We start from the raw sequence: 22,399 nt of genomic DNA on the forward strand, positions 1-22,399 counted from the left end.
TTGCATGAGACGTATAAATTTAAGAAAATAGGTTCACATAGAATAACGAATACATTTGGCACGTTAAGAAATCTTTGGATAATGGTGTCATAGAAAAAGAAGAACACGACTCCTTACAACTTGTCACCAGAGCTCTTATTTACGACGTTTCGGTCCCATAAAAGGACCTTTAGGAGAGTGCCGTAAAAGGATTTCTCACGGCGGGTGGCGGTTAAACTATGCACAGCATTCATTGTAGAGCTTGTAAAGAAAGTCGGAACGAATTGTAAATCGGCTCAAAGCGCCGGGTGACGCCCATCGGATCACGCCGAAACAATCGATGAGCCGTATGGCACGACACTCGGGCGGTCCAGCATTGTGCAACTCATCACAAAGGAGGCCAGAGAAACTCTGCCATGTTTATGTGACTTTCGAGTGAAAACGGAACCCGGGTTGCCTCTGCTCTTTATCTTTGCGTGCGCTCGCTGCCACTCGTAAATCAGCTGAGTCGAGGCTGCCTGTATGTCAATAATTATACGGACGACTGACATTCGCCTTATTTATTGTGCCTCAGCTGTGCACAGATATACAAAGCCCTTATGCTTTGGATCTTTAAACATTCGATTACTAAATTTTGCTTTTCTTCTGTCTTAATACGAGAAGATATTAAAAGAACCCCATCTTTAATGCAATGAAAAGTCTTAAAACTGTACTCAATGGTAATCCCATCAGTCGAGAACGAGATTATTCAGACGGAAAGTTTGAGCCAGACTCAAAAGAGTTCTCGTCGCAACGATAACGTGTACTTAAGCCGATTGTTTCGCTTAGCTTTAATAGGAAGTAGGTAAGTTGAAAAAGCCATTACCGCCCAAGGTGCGTGAGTTACAGTATTGTTAAGTTCCGGCTTTGTGCTGCCAATGACAGATAAGAGCCGAGTAATGAGCGCGAGTGCTCTACAATAGCGTCTCCATGGACTCGCCGCAGGAACTTCAATTATACGACAAGGTTTTACCACTTGATTATCGCTGGGTCTTATGATTTATACACCCAGTACAAACTGAAGCGATGTCTCAACACTCCTACACATTCACCCTATATGTAAAACACCTCAATCATAAATATTTTGGCACTGAACACAAATGTTGAAGATAACATCGAAGCGATTAAAGCAAACAAGATTGCTCAACACAAATGAAATCGTTCAGCGGAATGACTTCGAACAATACAGAGTTGTTGACTATACCTCTACGTTCGGGAGGCAAACTTGTGTGCGTCATGCGTCATCTCGACAAATAAGAGATTCATTATCGCACCACACAACCTGCAGCTTGCGGTTGCAAATACTCTTTATTTAAATACCACAATTAACTTGCGAATCTTTGTTTGCCAAGCATTAATAATACACACTCCCAAGGTTTTTTCTTTGCTAGGTCCTCGTTTTCAATTGGATGTAATTTGATTCCTAGCAAGAATGCGCAGTGAGTGCACCTGTAGAATAGCATTCCTTTTCTACAAATACCATTTCACAGCATCACATCGTCAAGCTAGACACTTAGGTCATCGACGGCAAACGAAGAGAGTAGGTGTTTCATACTTGCCGCAAACACAAGCGATCGGGTAAATAATCAGTTAGTCACTCATATAAAAGATGGAATGTTTACGTATAAATTACAAGTACTTCCCAATGTGGTTGATTAACATAATATAAAAAGTGTGTTGGTATCTGAAAAAACGCCTCTTCAACGTCGATGTTCGTAAAATATTCACTGTTCTTTAGGTTTGCATTGATTATGGTCTATTTCTTTCGCAACTACACAGACTCATTATACGGGTGAGTAAAGTAATAGGAATAAGGTATTAAGGAGTCAAGTGGTGGGTATAAAGGAGAGGCTCGCTTGCAGCTATCAACTTATACCGTCCCCCGAGCACACAGCTGCTCAACTGGTTTGTCCACTTGTGTACCCGATTGATTTAGCGTTAACGCTGGATCTGCGCGTTCCATGTCCCTGCTTGATACTTCATTAGCGTTGAACTAACCAACCATCATTTATGCTATTTAGATGACATTATAATATTGAGACAGATTTCTCTTTTATGTTTACCTTTCGAAGTTTGATTCTAATTAAGTTTACGACCTTAATAGCATGAATAGCATTAATGACGGTCATTATAGAGCCCAGAGAGCTACCTCGAATTATTATGGCAATGTATAGAGTAATAAATAGCGCTAGGATGTTTATTACCGCGATGTCCTTGACATCGGCAGGAGGATACTTTATGGAATAATTTAATAGGTGTACCACCTATTAGGGTAAGGTGGGTGGTTTTATTTTGAGAAATGCTGATTATAGATGCATTATTGGTTATTAATAGTGAAGCACATGATTTATATGTAGGTACTACTAGGTACTTACTACAGGTTGAAAGAATATTTATTATTGTCAATTTAAATAAATACATACATTATTATTATTTTTTTCTTGATAAAAATCACAAAAAGATATCCTTTCATAAAATAAAAGTGTTTATTTATAAATAAGATATAAGATATAAAAGTACAATATACATAATTAAATATTCTGTTTATGATGCAATCTTAGTTAAAATGAAAAGAGAATCATTATAATTTTGTTAAGATGATCATGTCTCTTTTTGAGGGTATAGAATTTAAGGTAGAGCTTCCAGAGAGTTTTCGAAAGTAGTATAATATCTTAGTTAAGTATTCCATACCCAGAAAGATTCATGAGTAGAATTCAAGGGCTGTAGTGACTAATCATAATATTATAGAATTGTAAGTAAAATATAAATAATTTGAAAGTACAAACCTAACGTAGAGCACAGAAGTCCCAGTGATGATTCTCCTCCAACCCAGGGGCACTACAATAGTCTGCAAACAATCACTTTGTACAGTTCTTGAGCCTAGTTCGGGCTCATTCACATGTTGTGCCGACGGCAGCACTGCAAGCACCACTCCGTCTGCCGTCCGCACCAACTGGGGAGCGTTCCCACTATCACCTTCACCACTCACACCTCTATTCACACCTACTTGTTGATTTAGTATACTAATACTCTGGTTCACTATAGACTGATGAGTTACACTCTGTTCTAAAAACTGATAATTGAGAAAACTCTTGTCCACCGGCTCCCGGTCACTGCAGTTAGTTTCACTGCCACTCCGCACACTTTCACTCAACTGATGCTGCCCCGGTCTCAGTAGCACGGCTTGCATCGGAGACGACGAGCTCTCAGCTCCCACTGGAGGGCATCTCGCTTGATACGACTCTCCAGAATTCACAGGGATCCCGCCCTGAAATGACTCTACATTATATTCAATGTTTTGCTGCTCTTGTTTGGCCAGGTCGGGTCGGTCGCTCAGTTTAGCGTCGTCCTTGTAGCGCAGTGGGTAGTAGTGCGGGAGGGAGTAGGGGTGATGCAGCGGCGGCGGCTGCGGCGGCTCGCGGCGGCTGCCGGGGTCCGCCACGTACACCAGCAGGCGGCCCGGACTCGCGGCCTGGCCCGACATGGCGCGCCCGCATCACACGCCGCCCTAGCTGCGCGCCGCATCGCTCCCGCCGCCCGCACGCGCTGCCGCCGCCCGGTATACCAACACCATTCTCAGACGCACGGGACGAACCTCTCATCAGTCGTAAACCCCTAATGACTTTATGACTGGGGCCTAATTTTATGGCGGAGCCCCTTCAGGCCCCATCGTAAAACGTCACGAGCCATACGATTGGGACAAAAAATATCGGAAGCACCGTTAATTGTATTTTACACGACCGTTTATGATGTTTCGACACAACACTGTACGAGGGAATCTGTAAAAAGGTCACCGAATATAAACTGTCCGCATCATCTTCGACGACGATCAACAAACTTTGTTTTGATCACGGTCACAATGGTCACTCCGTTATTGTTTTGCTGCAGTATCACTTCAAACACTTATCAATAAATAAAAATGTCTTTCACATCACACGATCAAAAGAAAGTATCTGTGGCTTACGAAATGAAACACTGCGAATAACGAATGAAAGAGCTCGAGCTCTATCACGATGGATGAATGTCTACATCTTTCTTGCATTGAAAATTAACTAATAGAGTAAAAGAGACAAAACATTTCTACAGTAGCGGCATCTTGCGGCAGCTGTTGTAAATCATAAGTGACAGTTATAAACTGTTTTACCGACAGATGTACGTTTTTAGCGCCATCTATTGATTTGTAAAGGAAGTTTGGAAAGTGTTGCCATATGAGAATAATAACAGTGCCACAGATTACTTGACACTGTCAAATATCGCTTACACTCGCCTCGCTAGTTTGTCAGGTTTGTCTTTGATTAGCAGCGCAAATATCAAAATAAAAATACGCAGTATTTGTGATTTAATAGTTTAATTTTATCTTTCACACAAAGTTTGAGCAATAATTTAAGATGAAAAGAAAGTTAGAAAACATTGATGAAGAAGAAAACAAGTAAGACATTCAACTTGATACTTAAATTTAATAAAGGTTAATTCTAACCTCTCCTCCCATTACTAAATAAAATAAATGCATACCATGGGCGTACCCAGGTAGGGGCAGGGGGGGGCAGCTGCCCCCCCCTAGATGATAAAATAAACTTAAATTTTCCGGCCAAGTGGGAATTAAAAACGTGTTACCTACTCTGCGCAAAAAGAAGACAAGTGTTGGAAAAACATAAAATAATAATTTAAGTCGGTTTTTTAATTAAAAAAAACCGACTTCAAAAAACCACTAAAATGTAAGAAATAATTTAAGGTTTACACAAGTTCTACTCGTATGTGACAGTACGAGACACGAAGTAGTTGCTATATACCGTTGAGGAGTTCCCCTGACTGCCTTCCGTTTCCATCATCAGATCAGCTCAAGGTCACCATCATATTTTTTTGTTATAAGAACTATATTTACGTTCTTAATTTCATTAGAATCGGTTAATATGTGCCCAAAATGGAAATTCATACCCGGTTTTTACCCCTTTACCCACCCTTGCAGGTGAGGTAAAATTCTGAAAAAAAAATGGAACCACCAGGGAGCTCCACCCAATACAACAAAAAAATAATTTTCAAAATCGGTTCATAAACGGCGGAGTAATCGGTGAACATACATAAAAAAAATATATATATAAAAAAAAGATCCCGACGAATTGAGAACCTCCTCCTTTTTTTGAAGTCGGTTAAAAATATATTTAATTTTCAAAAAAAAACGGGATGATATTACCGCCACCTTCAAGAAAGATCAATTTACTGAGCTAACCAGTCGGTTTTAGTCATAGAACGGATTCAAATTACCTGCGTTTGTGTGATATGCATCTATGTAATAAGACAGTAATTTCTATGCGTAGCTTTTCTAGAAAAAGAAATATTTCAATAGTTTCCCGGGTTCACCAGGTTTTTGGACAGAGTTGCATGATCGGTCCCGTAAGAACATTGGTTTGTTACAAAAGAGTTTTTATATAAAATTATTGATAATTTTCTTGACTTTAATTCTAAAATATCTTATTCAACATGTTTACTTACTGCCAGTTTCTATAACTCTATCTATCCATAACTGGTAGTTACTTTCATACGATTTTGACGTAATCAAAAGTAACAATCTGTCAAAATCGTATGAAAGTAACTACCAGTTAAGGAGATAGATAGATAGAGTTATAGAAACTGGGAGTAAGTATTTTCGAAGGTTTTTTCAAATATAAATACGATAAAATTAACATTTAAAATAAACGGTAATAATACCCTCAATGATAGAAGCAGTTGATGGTATTACCGCCACCCCGTGCCGATTGCTACCTGAGCTGCGGCGCTCCGTTAGGTGTGTTTTAAACTTTCGATAATTCTTGACTGCCTCGACGTACAGATACCTACGGTTTTGGTATCATTGTTTAGCTTATTTCAAATAGTTTTAAATTAACACATAAAAATACTATCGAAGGGGGCTATTTTCAAAGTAAATCAAGTAAGTAAATGTAGATTTTTTAATAAATATTTTGCGCCAAAAAATTAGATTAGGTCCTTTTATGTACCTTTTTAGCAGTTGTGGATATTTTTATTGGATACAAATGGCTATTTGCCGATGAAATAATTTTATTTCAAGTCCGTATTTTTTATGAAAACTAAGTATCTAAAACTTTAAAATGGCCGCCATTTCTAGAATATTTAGATTTGACCCCACACATGGGGGTTTTTTCATCGATTAAATTACTCGTAGAATCCACCCTTAAAGTTTGTTGGGTCCGAAAAACAACACACTGTATAATCGTATACAAAAATATTATATTTAATGATCAACCAAATTTCTTTTCGATCTTCAAAGTCAAAAAATGGCTTAAAGATGGCGGTAATACCTGCATTTACGTTAAAATTAAATATTGTACAATATTCGTTATAGTAGGTATAGGTTAGCTACGCCTACGCACTACAAGTAAATTTTCATGATTTTTTGTTACAATCGACCGACCATCATCTCGAAATAGGTATGAGCTGCCCCCCCCTAGCTGAAATCCTGGGTACGCCCTTGATGCATACTATATTACTCTAAATGATTTCATTCATCACTTAGAACTTACCGATTACTCTCTATTTTACAGGCTGTCTAACTTGCTATTCAATAAACCTGAGCAATTCGCAGAGAAATTAAAACAAGGTGTCAAAGATGAACCATCAAGCTTAGATTTAAAACCTGCATGGATTGATGAAGACGATGATGCTTTTGATGCTAAAATAATACCCAACACAACCCACCGTGGACTGTATAAGGATGCCTTGAAGCAAAAATATGAAACTTTAATAGGTACACCTAATTGGGCCCGTCTTGACAGAGTAGTCAACAAAGAGAATGATGATGATGACGAAATATTGAGGACAGTGGGCCATCTGCAGAAGATCAAAAGTGTAACTTTACCTAAAGATTTTCTTCAAGTAGCCAAATTTCCTAAAATTACTTTTGATGGTGATAAAAAACAAACCATTACATGTTTAAAGTTCCACCCCACCGCCAGTGTTGCTCTGGTGGGCACACACCTCGGAGCCATTGGCTTGTTCTCCATCGGAGGAGATGTCAACAACCAGCTACACAGCTTTCAGTTAAAGAACTTCAGAGCCACCTGCGCTTGGTTCACTCCAGATGGATCTGAAGCATACATTGCCTCCAAATCCCACCATAGTTACTGTGTTTACGACCTTGTCAAAGCTGAGCCCAAGTACCACCAGCTACCCAGGACCATCACTAAACCTACTGCATTTGTCCTGTCCCCATGTGGCAAATACTTGGCTGTTGCCACCGGGTTTGATGAGGTGTTCATTATCAGTACAGCTTCTAAAGAGCTCTTGAAAGCACTGAAACACAATAATGATGTTGAATCATTTGTATTCAGCCCTGAAACAGACAAACTGTACTGCTACTGCAAGCAGGGAGAAGTCTACATTTGGAGTATGTCCACTTATAGGGTTGTCAAGAAGTTTTATGACCATGGTTGTGTGACAGCATCCTGTATAGCTGTAAGTCCGTGTGGCCGTTTACTGGTAACAGGCAGTGGGGAAGGTATTGTCAACATTTATCAGACCTCTTCACTGGAAGCTCAAGACCCTATGCCAGTGAAGACTGTAGAAAACTTGAAGACTAAAATCACCAACATACAGTTTAATAGCACCACAGAAATATTGGCAGTTTCATCTGTGTTCTACCCAAATGCAGTGAAGTTCATCCATATTCCGTCATATCATGTGTTCTCGAACTTTCCACAACAGGGTCTAAACCTCGGCCAGGTGGATTCCATCAGTTTCTCACCAAACAGTGGTTTTGTAGCTTTAGGTAATAACAGGGGCTGCACATTCTTGTACAGACTTAAATATTATAAGAATTATTAAATTAATCTAACTATCATTGATGTTTTCTTTTAAGAAATCTTTTATAAGCTCAGTTATTATTAAAAAATAAGTTTTTTTTTATTATAACTCGTTTCTGCTAAGATGTTTCCTGTGACAGTTTTAACTTTTCCGAATTATACCATTGCGAAATCTGTGTATAATCTCGGTAAATTAATTATAACATAAGTTGATAGACAAAATCTGCCTAATTTCATTATAGGATATGTCTAAAACCGCAAAATTCCAAACGTCTCCATAACATCACAAGAATCATCTTAGCAGAAACATGGTATAATATACTACACATGTAAGGGGTTGCTTAGGAATGTTAAATAAAATAATTCACTGAGACAAAGAGTTTATTTAATTAGAATCTAGGGTGTAAATTATTTAACTATTATTACAAATGGAATTTGCATCAAATCAAAACTGTTATGACGAGACACTAAACATTACATTGTTAGGTCTATACATATTATAAGATCTAATAAAATGCTTCTTTTAAAACTAATTTTCAACTGAAAGTTATTTTCTACACAATTATGCAAGCACATGTATTATGTAAAACTAATATTCGTGTGTAAAATAAATTATTAGTAAGAAACATCATAGTACACTGCTAACTATTAATAGTAGATATAACTTTAAATGAAAATTAAATTAGCTAGCCCATACTTTTCTCTATTGCATTTTCGATTTGAGTCTCAAATCCTAATTATAAATACATAAATACAATGTATATTATCGAATTCGATAACGTAAAGCAAACAAAATCGGTCACACTACCCAACCATCTAAACCAATACATAATGTGTATATCTTACAAACGTTAAGAATAACTAAATATACATCCAAAAATCACAGTGATCTTTAATGTATGGAAACAACACCAACACACAGGGATGAAAGGAAAGGACCTTGAAGAACTGAAGGTTTCACTGACAGAAAAAAGGATACAGTATAACAAAAATGTATACAGTATACACCCAAAATTTGTTCAGCAAATATGCCGAGTAAAACAGTATAGTTAGTCTAATCATAAGCATATTTTATCAACTTCAAATTGTATTATAATATTTTGTATATTATGTTGTATTGTGTAGGTATGCTAGGTTCGTAATCATTACGTAAGTGTACAAAAATCATAATTATTTTAAAAGGTTTTGTAACATACATTCTATCTATTTAACCTTCTAATCTAGCAAATATTCAAAATGATATAATGATATAGCCCAGCATATAAGCGAAAGCTTATCAGTTAGTAGTATTTTTTTAAACCTTGCCTTATTAATTTTAGGGTAGTAAGTTGATATTGTAGAGCAACACCAATCACTAAATGTCCATATATTTTTCCTTATCAAGGCCACATGGCTATTGCGTTTTAAGTATAACATTATGAACACATCCAGGCCTAATTTAATGCAGACCTTAGGAAAATAATACGTATACAATCTACTAATGTACGTAGGCATGTATATTGCGCAGAATTTCTCGTATCGAATTCGGTTCAAGGTCCTTTGATTGCTTTATAGGCTTATGGTGAAGAAACAAAATTTACTAATTATAATATACGCCTATAAATGATGAAACCAGCATTATCTTGCAGTTGAAGCTCTTAGTAACCTCGTCAACTTCTTTAGCCCAAATTCAGGTAGAAAGGATAAGACAAGAATTTTCAATTCTTAATGTACGAAATTATATTTAATATTGTTGATATTCATCACAATGTTCAACTTCAACTTTATTTTGTGGCAATCTGTCGGTTTTTCTAACAATTTCTGCAATTTACTATGCAGTTAATTTTCTATATCCCATTCCACAGGGAAAGACATCTGACAGAGCCCTTATTACATTCGAATGAGGGTAGTTTTTGTTTGTATCAGATGCCTTTCACCGTGGAATGGGATACAAGCATAAACAATTACCGGACCCAATCTACCTAAACCCGGGCTACCTTCCAACCTCCCAGCTCCTATCCTACTCTGTGTGGATCTCCGGCTTCCCACAGCCCCCCTAACCAGTGGCGCACTGCACGCGGTTCATGCCGGGGTGGTCCTCGTCCTCCTCATAGGCCGGTCCGTTGGCGGCGCGGCGCCGGCGAGACTCCTGCTCGGGGTCTAGTTCCATGAGGGTGCACTCTTCGGCTAGCTCGGGGATCTCGACCTGTTGGCGGATTTGTTGTTAGATTGTGTTGGGGAAGTAAAGGCGGTTGTTGTCATCGGCCGATAATTGTCCATTGGAGTAAATATTATGCTACGTATAACAATACCCGAGAGCTGGGTATTGTACATAATTATTATGTCTTCATCATACTCATAGTCAAAGCCTAGTACGTGCTTGCAGACTTTCTAAATCTTTGTAAGATGTAAAGAAACTTTAATTACAACAGTTAGGTACAAGCCCACTATAAATACTAAAGAGAAACAATCATACTCAAAGAGTCGTACCTAAACAACATAATATCGAAGTACCATTCCATTGAGCAACTCATTAAATTACGTCAAAAGTCGACCGGCTATAAATAGAGCATTCAATACCTCTAAATCCCTTTATACCAATCATTATATAACCGTTTTTGCCCCATTAGTAATAAGAGCCACCCACGCTTGCCATCCCACGCAAACTCTACCTATATTTGTTGGGAAAATACTAGCAACTTGGGCGGAAAATCATTACCGGTGTACTCAATACTCTTGTATTTCATTCCCGTGACCTTTCCTTTTCCAATAAATAAGGATTTATTTGATAACTGGCGTGAAAGCAATTTATTAATGTCGATGAATTATTCAATGGAAACGTAGTTCACAATGGACTGAAAATAACAGTGAAGCAAAAGTAGGGCCGAATTATCATTTCACTGAGTTTATTTTTGCTATAAAACTTATAAATATTTCCTTCTAATGTAGGGCTGGGAAATAAGATGAAAGTATCAAGGCTCTAGATTAGGTACCTATACCTACTAGGATTTTTCGTAGTGAATGTTTTTTTTGTTATACAGTGACGCACACCATTCATTATACAGTGAAATAAGAGGTTCTAAGGTCATCGCGATTGCAATAAACGACTTAATTAAGCCTTCTTAGCTCCGACTGTAATCATCATTACCTCATACTGTATCCAGTAAGTAATACGCATTACGGAATATTATGATGTGACAATTTGAAAATCACATCATCACGTTCATATACGTACACCGACTAAGTTCCGATTGTCTGGAGTAGATTATGTTATAAATGCACGAGTAATTTTTGAACGGATGGACTATTTTTGTGACATGACTACCCATGAACTGTTAGCCCATAGAAAACCCAATGGTTCCGAAAGGTCCCTTTCCAACTTAACATAAACTTTTTAGATTTTTAACTTTTTACCTCCCTTCCCAATTCTTTCTAAAAAGTCCCCATTCTAAAATATGTCCCAAGTACGAATTCATATCCACCCCATTCGATGAAAAACCCTCGGATCTCCGGGGTCCTTCTGGGAACTCATAAGCAACCTAGGCCGTCTATTGGCTTTCTGGTGTGAGCTTGGGTGGCTTAATAGCTAGTCACCCCATATGCATTTCACGCATAATGGCCCACCTTCGAGGCTAAATGCGGAAAATCAGCTCGCCATGATAGATAGATCCACCCCTTTCTGCTTCCTTACACACTTATTTTAAACACTCTGTATAATAACTTACCCTAGGTCGTGGTTCTCGAAGGGTTTCTTGTTTTAAGATACCCTGTATAAAACACCCTTTCCAAAAAGCTCCCTCTTTCTAAAAGTCTCTTTGCAAAAATGTCGACGTCATATCTACTCCTTTCATCTTACTACATCCCTAATTTGTGTAACACCCTGTATAACTCACCCTAGGTCTCGGCGGCAGGCAGTTCTCGAGCGCGGGCACGGCCTCGGGCGGGATCTGGCTCGGGAAGTTCACGAGGAACTGCAGGATCAGCAGCCCCTTCTCGAACGGGTTCTTGTACATTGGCATGCCTGTAGGGGAGGGGTGGTTGGTTAATATTGTGTGGACATCTCACATGCGGCCATCTGACTATAAACTAGGCCGAGCCTGTGATAGTAGTATGGGTATCGGACAGCTGATATTATATCTACAGACCTAACTTGCCAAATCTTACCACAGCAGTAAGTATACTGAGGTAATTTTCATGATTTTGGAAAATTCTGATAAGTTGTTAAGAATTATGAGTGTGACCTCATTTCGGATATCAATTTGCTTCTTTTGGATTAAGAATCTATTATATTAAGAATCAAAATAAGTGCAACTGCATCGCATTAATCATTCAAGGTAAGTATCGTGTCTTGTCAAAACACAAACAAAGCATTGCAGTATTTGCATTGTTCTCTCAAGTAGCATTGTGTTGTGCAAACTTTCACTTGTGGATCTGCACTACAGTATCTACCTATACGTTAGTAGGTCAACTTCGCTGTAGGTCAATTGGAAATGTTTCTACCGTGACTTGTAGCGGTAAAGGATAAGATCATGACTCTACGACTGTACCGACTTACAAGAATGTTCAGACTGCGATGTGGCTGCTAAAAATTATAGTTCTCAACTATAGGTAATGCCTAGTTTTTCACTTGAATGATACCAAAATTATGCTTAAATTGACGTTAATACTTGCGAAACCAGCAGCAATTTCGTAACATGACATGCATACACTATAGCTAAACTAGAGTTTGTCATCATGGTAAGGGTTTGGAGGTTGACTAATCTGACTCGCCATCCCTTCACCATGATGACAAACCCTAGTTCAGCTCTAGTTCTACCCATAATGTCCAATTCAGCTCTAGTGATACCCATAATGACCAAGGTATATCTGGTGTATGTAAGGTATTGTTAACAAGTTTCCCGGGAAGGCTCGAGACAATTAAGTGCCAATTTCTCCATAGTGGGTTAGAGCAAAACCAGGGATTATTGCTCGACTTTTGAAACATCTGTCAAGAATTTAATATGGAGATGACGTATAATTTATCAACCTTTCCCTGGTTACGATTTAACCGACAATTCTGAAATTGGAGCTAAGTCCACTCCAACCCAAATACCACCAAAACTGCACCTATTTCCACCAACCACCATTTCGAGCCCTATGTCCCTGATTAGGGATCCCAGGACCTGATGATAGATAGATAGATATAATATTCTTTATTTGTACACAAGAATAGATTATACAAAGCTGATGATGATGATGATTTCCACCAACCTTCGTTCATGACGCACTTAACATCCCCATGCTTGGTGACCTCGCCCGGCATCACCGTGACCACGATGTCGCGGTCGTCGAGCGTGCGAAGAGACTTCTGGAACCCGCACAGAGCCTCCACCAGCTCGATGTTCATGCGCACTATGAGGTCGTTGCCGGAGCGTTTGAACGTCTGTTGGAAAAGATAGATAAAGCGTTTGTTTGATCCACTTTCTTACATACACAACAAATCACAATGACAGAATGATGATATTATGCATAGTTGTACTTATAACTAAATAGTAGCTAGGGTGGCTAAAAGGGTGGTGATGTTAATAAATGTTGGTTTAGGCAGGGGAGTTTTTGATTGGAGGTTACTAACAGGCAAGAATAGCCTGATATGGTTGTATATTGAAAACCTCTATTATTCTACTAATATAAATTAAAAGTCCTTAAAGAATTAGGTAACTCTATGTAAAGTTAAATTCAGCAGATTTTGTTCTCACTACACGGTAACCTTTATCTACGTAGGTAAACTCTAGAACGAATGATGCACATCACCGCAATCATTCATAGCCGTGCAATAAGCACTGATTCCAAAAGATAGATAGCTGCATTACAAGCAAACTCCATGAAATGTGTGTACATCATATTCTAACCTAAAAACAAATCCCACAACTAACCTCATGCTCCTTCTCATCAAGCACAATGATCAGATCACCGGGGTCCAGCTCGGGCTCCTGGTCGCCCTCTCCGCTGAACACAATCTTCTGTCCGTCCGTCATGCCCTTGTCTACATGCACCTCTAGGATCTTCCTGTCTCGGACTGTCTTGCGGCCCTGTGGATGAAGTGTTGAGGTAAGTATGGTGATAGTGTTATGTTAGGAGAAATCAGTTTATCAGGTGACTGACAAGAAAGACAGTGTGGTAGTGTGTCCATAAATTTGGACAGTTCAGTAAATGAAATAGTGAAATGTCGGTTGTGAACTTTCAACATGTAAGTGAAGTGGACCATATCCATTATAATATTTCATAGTTTTGCTTTGTGTGAAATGGAGTGTTATCTCTATAAAACGTCCAAATTACAGAGTCGTGAGCACAACTTTCGATCCTCCGTTAAGGGTCGGCAATAGGCAATCGAGGGTTGGCATTGTCATAGAATTATGTAGTAAATGATGCTCTACAGCCTTGAAAAAAATCACACCGGTAGTCGAAGAGTCTAGCTAGGTGCTGAATCATTCGAATTTAAGTAAAAGCTTATGGGTAACTGTAAATTAAATTCAGAATATGACGAAAAACCAGTATATGACACTCCCGTATTGTAACAACTGTGTCGTAATCATCAAGAATTTTCATATGATTTTTATCATATTATAAAGTTAAAGGCTTGGACTAGGCGCTAAATACCTTGTTTTTTAATAAACACACACTTATTTTGTGTAAATTAATCCCAAACTTGAGCAATTTTTTCCCTCAAATCTTCATACAAATATCTATGGCGGTTTTCTGTGTTATAAAATCATAAACACAAGTGACGTTTGACTCAGTTGGCCGCTGGCCTCCAAAGAAGGGTCACGTCGGTTTAGGCAGCACTGACAGCTCGCGATCTTATCGTGTACAGATACAAAATCACTGCACATTGGTTGTCATTGCACTTTTTCAACTTTTATGACACCAACATAATTTGATTTGAAATTGAGGAAGCATAATTCTTCCAATATATTCAATACATTAAATTAAATTAGATAGTGTGCAATATTCTCGTGACATTACAGTCTCATAAAGGTCTGATGAGGAGCAGGAATATAGCGAATGGATCTAAGTGATGACAATACGCACGAACATTAGGTTAGGGATCAAAAATACAGTCTCTTGACTTGGTGCTGGTTTAGGTATGGTCTCGTGAGGATCTGATGAGGGCAGTAACACGGTGGTGGCTCAATTTTATTTCAAAGATGTTAATAGCTAAAAGCATCGAGTTTGGGCTATTAAGTATGTTTTTCAGAGAGAGAGAAAGAGATTTTATTTTTCCTCTGGATGTGTTAGGTTTACTGGGTTTACTAAGTTCATTCTGTTAATGGCATCAAGTTGTTATGTGTTCATAAGTAATAATTATTTATTAACAAAATGCTGTTGGTTCTCCACGAAAATGTAAAAATAAAAATAAAATAAATAAAAATAAATTCGTAACGTAAAATTGTCAAAGACTGAATTTCTTCTATAGACAGTAGCCACAAAAAAAACAAACGATAGATGGCGTGATTTGAAGATAAAGATACATTTATTCGACACATAGACAGCAACAACAAAAAAAATACAGATTTAAAGAAAACAAACACGTCATATTTATACAAAACATCAAAGAAAAAAAAGGATACACATCAAAATAACTGGAAAAAATATAAGCCCCAATTTACTTGTGTGGGACAGGGAGTACCATAATATTTTTTTTGGGTTACTCCCCATCTATGCGAAATATCAGCTTGATATCTTTACCCGTTTCTGAGAAAAAGGGCGGTGACAGACGGACAACAAAGAGATTCTATAACGTTGCTTTTTTTCTTTCGACGTTCGAAACCCTAAAATTAAGTAAAAATATTATGCTGCTACCAAAAAATGTACTTACAGGTATTGAAAAAGCGGTATATAGTACTAAACAAATTATAAACAAACAAAAAACCCGACTGCACGCTAAAAATATGAAAACAAGTCCCAATGTTAATGGAAAGTATCGTAGGCGGGGACCAGCAGAGGGTTCACCATTTAGCTGAATGTTACTTAGAAAACGGCCTTGAGTGGCGGTCAAGTTGGTCCCCGCCTGCGATACTTTCCATTAACATTGGGACTTGTTTTCATATTTTTAGCGTGCAGTCGGGTTTTTCGTTTGTTTATAATTGTATTTTTTTATTTGTAACTTTTTAGTTGTTTTTATTTTATGAAATTTTACGTCAGTAGTTCATGATCATTTTTTATTTCAATAATTTTGGTGTTGTTATTTAAATACCTTCAATATGCATATTTTTATAATGTGAAAATCAAGCCCTTTCATTTGATACCTTACACGGCAAAGTTGAATTATTATTTTTTCGATCATCACGTTATGTCCTCTAGAGGGCGCTATGTTCATTTTGATGGAACGTCACATAGCCTATAACCATTGCGCCATTAATACGCTTCTAACAATACCTCATACATCAAAATCTATCAAGCCGTTTAGGCTACAGGAGGGAACAAAGAAACAGACAAACATACATACATACAATCAAAAAACATTACCCTCCTCTTTCGGCAGTCCGGTAAAAAGGAGTAAGACAGGGGGTCATTCTGAACTTTTGCTCTACGAGTTTTGGAAATTAACTTTGTTGGACATGTGACTTTTTACCATGGAAAACGAATATTTTTTTTCGCGAATTTGCAAATCTCCTAGAACAAAAGTTGTTCAGAATGACCCCTTGAGTCATCCCCTTTTGGCTTAGTATAGCCCTTTTGCGACACTATGTATTTACTTTGCTTTGTCGTCGGGGTTCAGTTGGCTGGAGAATGCCCGAAACTTATTATCTACACTTTAATACTTGTAGTTACCTTTCTACAAGTAAATACCACATTTGTTTGAGAAAGCTAATCGGGTTCCGAGTATAGAGTAAAGTGGCACCCCTATTAATTTCTACTCTTTCCTGGTGCCTACCAGTGTAAGTAAGAATTATACTTACTTACCCTAAAATCACCCAAAATGTACTTGAACATAATTGTCAATAAAGTTGGCGAGTAAAAGTTTATCGACCCACTGTGCAAACTTACATGTGTGCGTGTCACTGCGTGTGCTGTGTGAAGAGCATTGAAAACCCAAAATTGGCGCGGCACGTCACCCTGTACGGGGCCTTAACGTTGCGTATCATCAACTGTCACTTCCAAAATGTAAGGCAAAGTTAGTTCCAAAAGTGACATTCGTTTTTTCCATATGTTACTTAGGTGGAATTTCACCAAACGCTAAACGTATTTAGTAGCCTGTCATACATCTGTCAGTTAGTACAAAATGTATTTAAAATTTGATTTATGTACGTTTAGCATGGAAGTAATAATACAACAGGAATGCGCACTCACCAAAATGATGCAAACAAAAATAGACGTAACCAATTCACCTTAAGATTTATATTTGAAGTGAAAGAGGCCGCGAGCCGATAGAGAGGGTTACCACAGAGCCCTTCCTCTCTTTCTAACAATTGCCAGGATTTAGTTGTGTAAACTTTAGTAGATTTTGTACGAAGAGAGCTATGCAAAAAGAATATTAAATTAACTCATAGACTACTGTATATCATATCATTTTCAAAAACAAATTTGTAATAAATCATTATAAACATGTAATTTTAATGAAATATTTGGTATTTGTATGAATAATAATTTCATAAAAAATATTGGTAGTTTTTCTAAATACTTTACGACAAGACCGAAGCTGTCAAGATGACGGATGACGTTTATACTGTTGTGAGAGACGTTATGGTTAGTGTGACCATTCATTCGTACTTTTGAATCACTTTCCATTAATTAGGACATGTTTCATTCAACTTTTTATTTTATTTTATACCTAAGTATCATTAGGTATTATTGTGGCTATTATCTTATAAGGCTAGTAAAGAGTTATGAGCTGTTGATTTTTTTGGTGATAGATATGAGTATTATAAGATAATTTATCAAGCTTAAAACCGGCGGAAGCACTTAGGCTGAGATATTTTTTTTGAAATCTTATGATTTTCATCAACTAGACTATGTAAACGGAACACCCACAGAGTAAACACGTTTTAGGTACATAGTTGCGTTTAATGTTAACCTGTTTTGACACTTTCTTGTCAACACTACACCCAACTTAATTTTATTTACTTGTATTATACTTATTATAAAAATGTGTGTTGTTTGATTTCGCTCATCTTATTATTTACGTCAATCCTAACTCTCTAATTAAAACCAGTCCATCTTAGTAGAATTTCGTAAAAAGACAGATTGTTGTTGCTAGTTCAAACCTTGGGAATATCTAATTGATATGGAAAAAAAACATATCAATATTACATTGCAGTTTGCGCTGCAACAACACATCTATACAAATTTTACCTTCATCCCATTTGTTTACTCAATTGTCATATCACCAAAATACATTCGTTCCTACATTGCAATCGAATTATTCGAATAATAGGTGACTTTGAGACCATCGACACCTATTCGCGACATGATAGATTAGAAGTGATGTCTCATGAATTACCTAAAATTATGGTCACCAAAAATAGAAAGAGATGGAGGGCTCCGTGCTGACTATCTCTGTCGGCTCGTTTTTTCGGTGCAGTGCGCATTCCTGTTGTATTATTACTTCCATGACGTTTAGCGTTTGGTAAAAGTGACCCTTCGTGTAGATTCGAAAATAGTATCGAATCCTATGCTCGCTGCACAGTTTGCAATCAACTAGGTACGTATAGAAACAGGAAAACTTGTGGTTTTTGCTGATAAAATGGGTGATATCACTATCATAGCAATAATGAAGAAACGTAAAACCTACCGTTCGGCAATAACAACACCCTTCACTAAAAATTAGTGCAACAAAATCCTCAGGCAGTACATTATGTACTGTCAGTGTCCCTATAGATAAAGACGGCTGGTTGAGGAAGACTGAAGAATGGTGTTTTAGCACTACTACGAAGACTCTTGATTATGAGTTATAACCACAGACCATCGGCTGAATAATTAAGGCCAACGGCCAAGTTCTGGAGTAGAGACCGCGAAAAGGCAAACCTAGTGTGGGACACCCTCCGTCTAGATGGGGATTTGCGAAAGGTCTGGTTATGATTGGATGCCGTAAGCTATAAAATCGAATCCTATGGACTACTATAGGCTGATGATGATGATGGTGATGGCCAAGTTCTGATTACCACATACCTGGCAAACCTTGCACCGGTCCTTGGCATCAATGATCTCGCGCTGTCCGCGGCACGTGGGGCACACGCTCTGGATCTGCTGGATCATGCCCGGCGCGAGCTGCTGGATCTGCACCGCCATGCCCGAGCCGCGGCAGGTCGGGCACGTTTGGACTGCACCCTGGAGGGGTAAGATTAGGGTTAGAGTTGATAAGACTTGATGCGGTTATGTTGGGCAAGAGTGGACTTTTCTCTGGTGGGGATAAGTTGGGGATTGGATTGACTGATGGTTTACTGCTGATGGGTTATGTTGGGCAAGAGTGGATACACCCCGGAGGGGATAAGGTTTTACTGTTGATGGTATTGTTGGAGAATTATGTGGATCAATACTAGTTTTGCTAGATCTAGTGTGTGATTTTAAATAAAACTTAGGTGTTCCCTGCAATGCCGTCATTGAGCATGACTTAAAATTTACAACTTAGCAATAAAATGGAATAGTCATTCAGGGCTAATATTCTTGTTGTATCTTTTGTTTAAACCTCTCACAAAACAAACAAAAGCTCACCTTCTTCCCACCACGTCCCTCGCACTTATCACAGATAACATTCTTCTGGAGCGCCAGCTTCCTGACCGCTCCCTTGTACAGCTCATCCAGCGTCACCGACAGCTGATGGATGACGTCTTTGCCCTTCCTCTCGCGCCCCCGCCGCCGGCCGCCGCTGAAGCCGCCTCCGAAGAACATGTCGAAGATGTCCATAGGGGAGGAGAAGCCACTGCCGCCGCCGCCGCCCTCTTTGAGCGCTTGCTCGCCACCTGGAGAAGTTGTTAGCGGTTAGAATAGAAAGTGATGATAGGTTTTGTGGCATCACAATTTAAAGGATGAGAATTTGGTAGTTAGAGCTTTTTAGAGGTTTCTTTTACTGTAGGTGTAAGCAGTACACCTTGGTAGATAGAGTAGATAGAAATCGGAAATGGCTACTCAATTCATTGAAAGGAGATTAGGTACACTACTACTAAGTATTTGCAAAATTTTCAAATCAATAATTTTTGCGTGTCATTTACATTGCAATTGAAATTTTCTTAAAAGGCTATGATATTTCACATTTATAGTGCATGTTTATAAAAGGTGGCAGGTATGTGACAACAAAAGTGTATTTTGCAGAAAACAAACTCAGAAAAGTTAGTTGTTATTGACTGGAAGGTATGTGATGTTATCAATGCTCTTCAATAGGAAATAGGTACATAGTACCTATTATGCTAAACTGAAGATCCATAGATTGCAAGTCTCAATGCACACCCATTTTCAGCATCATTATACTTTTTAATTCTTTGCATTATGTAAAATGTTACCAAGGCCTAGTTCAAAAGGAGCATACTCCATACACTTATAATGTTTGACAAGATGCTCATGTTTATTTTTTGTATTTTTATCTCCCCTTTTGTAGACTGTTATTTTGCATAATTTTATTATTATTTCATGTGTTACTCTTGTGAGTCATCTCTGACTACCCCATCAGAGATTACAGTCATGAGCATATGTATGTATGTATGTAACAATAGTATAATAAGGAACCTGACAGGGATAGGGATATATATACAAACTTGGTTCCAGGGATTCATTGAGAGAACTATTTAAAGAAATTAACATCCTTACAGTTCCATGTCAGTTCATTTTTTCCAATTTAATGTATGTACGAAAGAATATTTCAACTTTTGATACAATTGGCAGTAATCATGACATTAATACTAGGAACAAGCATAAGCTGGCTTTTCCAGCGATGCGTCTGGCGAAAGTTAATAAATCGTTTTTAGGGTACTGTATTAGATTTTATAATAAGCTTCCAGCAGAAGTTGCTCAAATGCAACATTTCATTTTTTAAGTGTTACATTAAAGAGAAACTCAGTAAAAAAGCTTATTATAAAATTGATGATTACTTAGAGGACGTTAATGCATGGCTGTGATAAGTAGTTAGCTCTGCTTATATTATTATAATAATAATTATTAAGCTTATATGTATTGTATACCAACTAGTTTTAAGTCTTTTTTTGAAAAGATGGCTCAGGAGTTTCTTGCCTCCGTTCTTCTCCTTAGACAGAAAGAGCCCCCCCTTATCCGAACGGAGAGTAATTTGTAAAAATTGACGTTCATCAGAAAATTTTATATTTGTACGATGAATAAAAAAATTTGACTTTGACTTTGACTTAGGTGGCAGACCCACTTTGCCTTTGTACATACCTTGGTCATAGATCCTTCTCTTGTCCGGGTTGGACAGCACTTCGTAAGCCTGGGAGATCTGCTTGAACCGTTCTCCTTCATTTGGGTTCTTATCGGGGTGGTATTTAAGAGCTAATTTCCTGTAAGCCTTCTTCAGGTCATCGTTGTTGGCGTTGGGCTTGACCCCCAGTATATCATAATATGTGGTCTCCTTCACCATTTTTCAGTCTGAAAAAACAAGGGTTTATTTGTTTTATGTCTAGTTAGACTATTTTATATACCCTTAGGTATTTACTTTAGATATTTTTAAGTGATATAAAATCAATTGTCATACACATAGATGTTTAATTCATTGTTGAATACTTAGCAAATGAGTATTATGTTTCACTGCTTTAATTAAATGATACATTCACATTCCAATAATAATCGCCATACAAGACAAATCACCACAAAACATATCCTATGCTAATGCTAACCCTTTACCCTTGAATTTTAAGATAAAGATATTGAGCCAACAATGAAATCAGCTGATCAGTATCACACTTTTTGACAGTTCCTCCACCCTCAGAATTTTGGCTATTTGAAATATTTATGTGGATGCATCGAATTTACACAAGAAGACAAAAGGATAAGGGAGATTTCTATGTATCTCTCACTTTGATGCAGGAAGTAGAATAAAATGACAGCAGATTCCGGTTTTGACGTTTCTTTTATACCGCAAGATTTGTAGCTCTATTTTACTGGAAATCTCTATCTAATTACGTTGAAATGTAGCTAACTAGGTCTAGTGTAGCTCTAGTTTTACAATGCTTCACAACTTACCTTATAAATAACGGTATAATAAAAGTTTCTCACAGTCACAAATCACAAGATGAGATTTTCTAGAAACAGCGATTCAGCGCAAAAACGAAAGCTTTTCCTTAAATTGCGTCTAACACGCGTAGCGTCACGTAAAATCTGCTGCAAAATGCTAAAAGATGACGTGATGAATAAACCTCGTGGTAGTTCGATCACTAAACGTGCATTTTCGAGAAAATTCCGCCATATCCCCTCCAGAATATAAAATGCAAACAATGTGGATACGCCAAGTAACTAAAAATATATTGAGACTTTATAACTTATACAAAGCCAATAAGGTTTATTTTCTAATAGCATCTTCCTCCATCATACTTTTTAACTTGGCATGGTAATACCACTATAGAATGTAACCGCACACTCAATCGATTCCATTTCGAAATACGAACAAT

The 22,399-nt window shown here is 37.8% G+C and overlaps 3 protein-coding genes across 7 annotated transcripts in view; 1 reads left to right on the forward strand and 2 right to left on the reverse strand.

Annotated features, from left to right (window-relative positions):
• Window positions 1-4,094, reverse strand: part of LOC105387937 — a 70,105-nt gene extending 66,011 nt beyond the window's left edge. For 3 of the 4 annotated variants that reach the window (XR_005253929.2, XM_038108843.2, XM_038108851.2), the window contains exon 1: window positions 2,805-4,093. Coding sequence is in view for 3 of the 4 variants with exons in the window: in XM_038108843.2 (XP_037964771.2) it covers window positions 2,805-3,502 (698 nt within the window). In the remaining variant the exon portion in view is untranslated. Of the gene's footprint in view, window positions 1-2,804 lie in introns of all 4 variants that reach the window. The other variant, XM_038108848.2, reaches the window with a different exon arrangement.
• A 233-nt stretch (window positions 4,095-4,327) lies between these two features.
• On the forward strand, window positions 4,328-7,870 carry LOC105387919 (U3 small nucleolar RNA-associated protein 18 homolog). Its single transcript, XM_048623021.1, has 2 exons — window positions 4,328-4,447; window positions 6,576-7,870. The coding sequence occupies exons 1-2, from the start codon at window positions 4,407-4,409 to the stop codon at window positions 7,852-7,854; spliced, it is 1,320 nt and encodes a 439-aa protein (XP_048478978.1). The 5' UTR covers window positions 4,328-4,406; the 3' UTR covers window positions 7,855-7,870.
• A 329-nt stretch (window positions 7,871-8,199) lies between these two features.
• Window positions 8,200-22,196, reverse strand: LOC105387920 (dnaJ homolog subfamily A member 1). 2 transcript variants are annotated; one of them, XM_011558726.3, is made up of 8 exons: window positions 21,975-22,196; window positions 21,174-21,380; window positions 19,503-19,750; window positions 18,960-19,118; window positions 13,724-13,879; window positions 13,062-13,233; window positions 11,705-11,832; window positions 8,200-10,017 (listed from the first exon to the last, which is right to left on the reverse strand). In XM_011558726.3, exons 2-8 carry the CDS (start codon window positions 21,370-21,372, stop codon window positions 9,868-9,870), a joined length of 1,212 nt encoding a protein of 403 aa, XP_011557028.1. In that variant the 5' UTR covers window positions 21,373-21,380; window positions 21,975-22,196; the 3' UTR covers window positions 8,200-9,867. The 2 variants fall into 2 exon arrangements, with proteins under 2 accessions (XP_011557028.1, XP_011557029.1); XM_011558727.3 differs by lacking the exon at window positions 21,975-22,196 and having other exon boundaries at window positions 21,174-21,382.
• Window positions 22,197-22,399: the final 203 nt, after the last annotated feature.

The sequence above is a fragment of the Plutella xylostella genome, chromosome 9 (genome assembly GCF_932276165.1).
Source record: "Plutella xylostella chromosome 9, ilPluXylo3.1, whole genome shotgun sequence".
Classification (NCBI taxonomy): domain Eukaryota; kingdom Metazoa; phylum Arthropoda; class Insecta; order Lepidoptera; family Plutellidae; genus Plutella; species Plutella xylostella.

Bases quoted from the DNA above. Each gene is read 5' to 3' on its own strand.
- LOC105387919 (XM_048623021.1), top strand. From the start codon at position 4,407: ATGAAAAGAAAGTTAGAAAACATTGATGAAGAAGAAAACAA. The intron at 4,448-6,575 runs GTAAGACATTCA...TCTATTTTACAG, and splicing joins ATTGATGAAGAAGAAAACAA to GCTGTCTAACTTGCTATTCA.
- LOC105387920 (XM_011558726.3), bottom strand. From the start codon at position 21,372: ATGGTGAAGGAGACCACATATTATGATATACTGGGGGTCAAGCCCAAC. The intron at 19,119-19,502 runs GTGAGCTTTTGT...TTACCCCTCCAG, and splicing joins AGGGACGTGGTGGGAAGAAG to GGTGCAGTCCAAACGTGCCC. The intron at 13,234-13,723 runs GTTAGTTGTGGG...CTTTTCCAACAG, and splicing joins TTGATGAGAAGGAGCATGAG to ACGTTCAAACGCTCCGGCAA.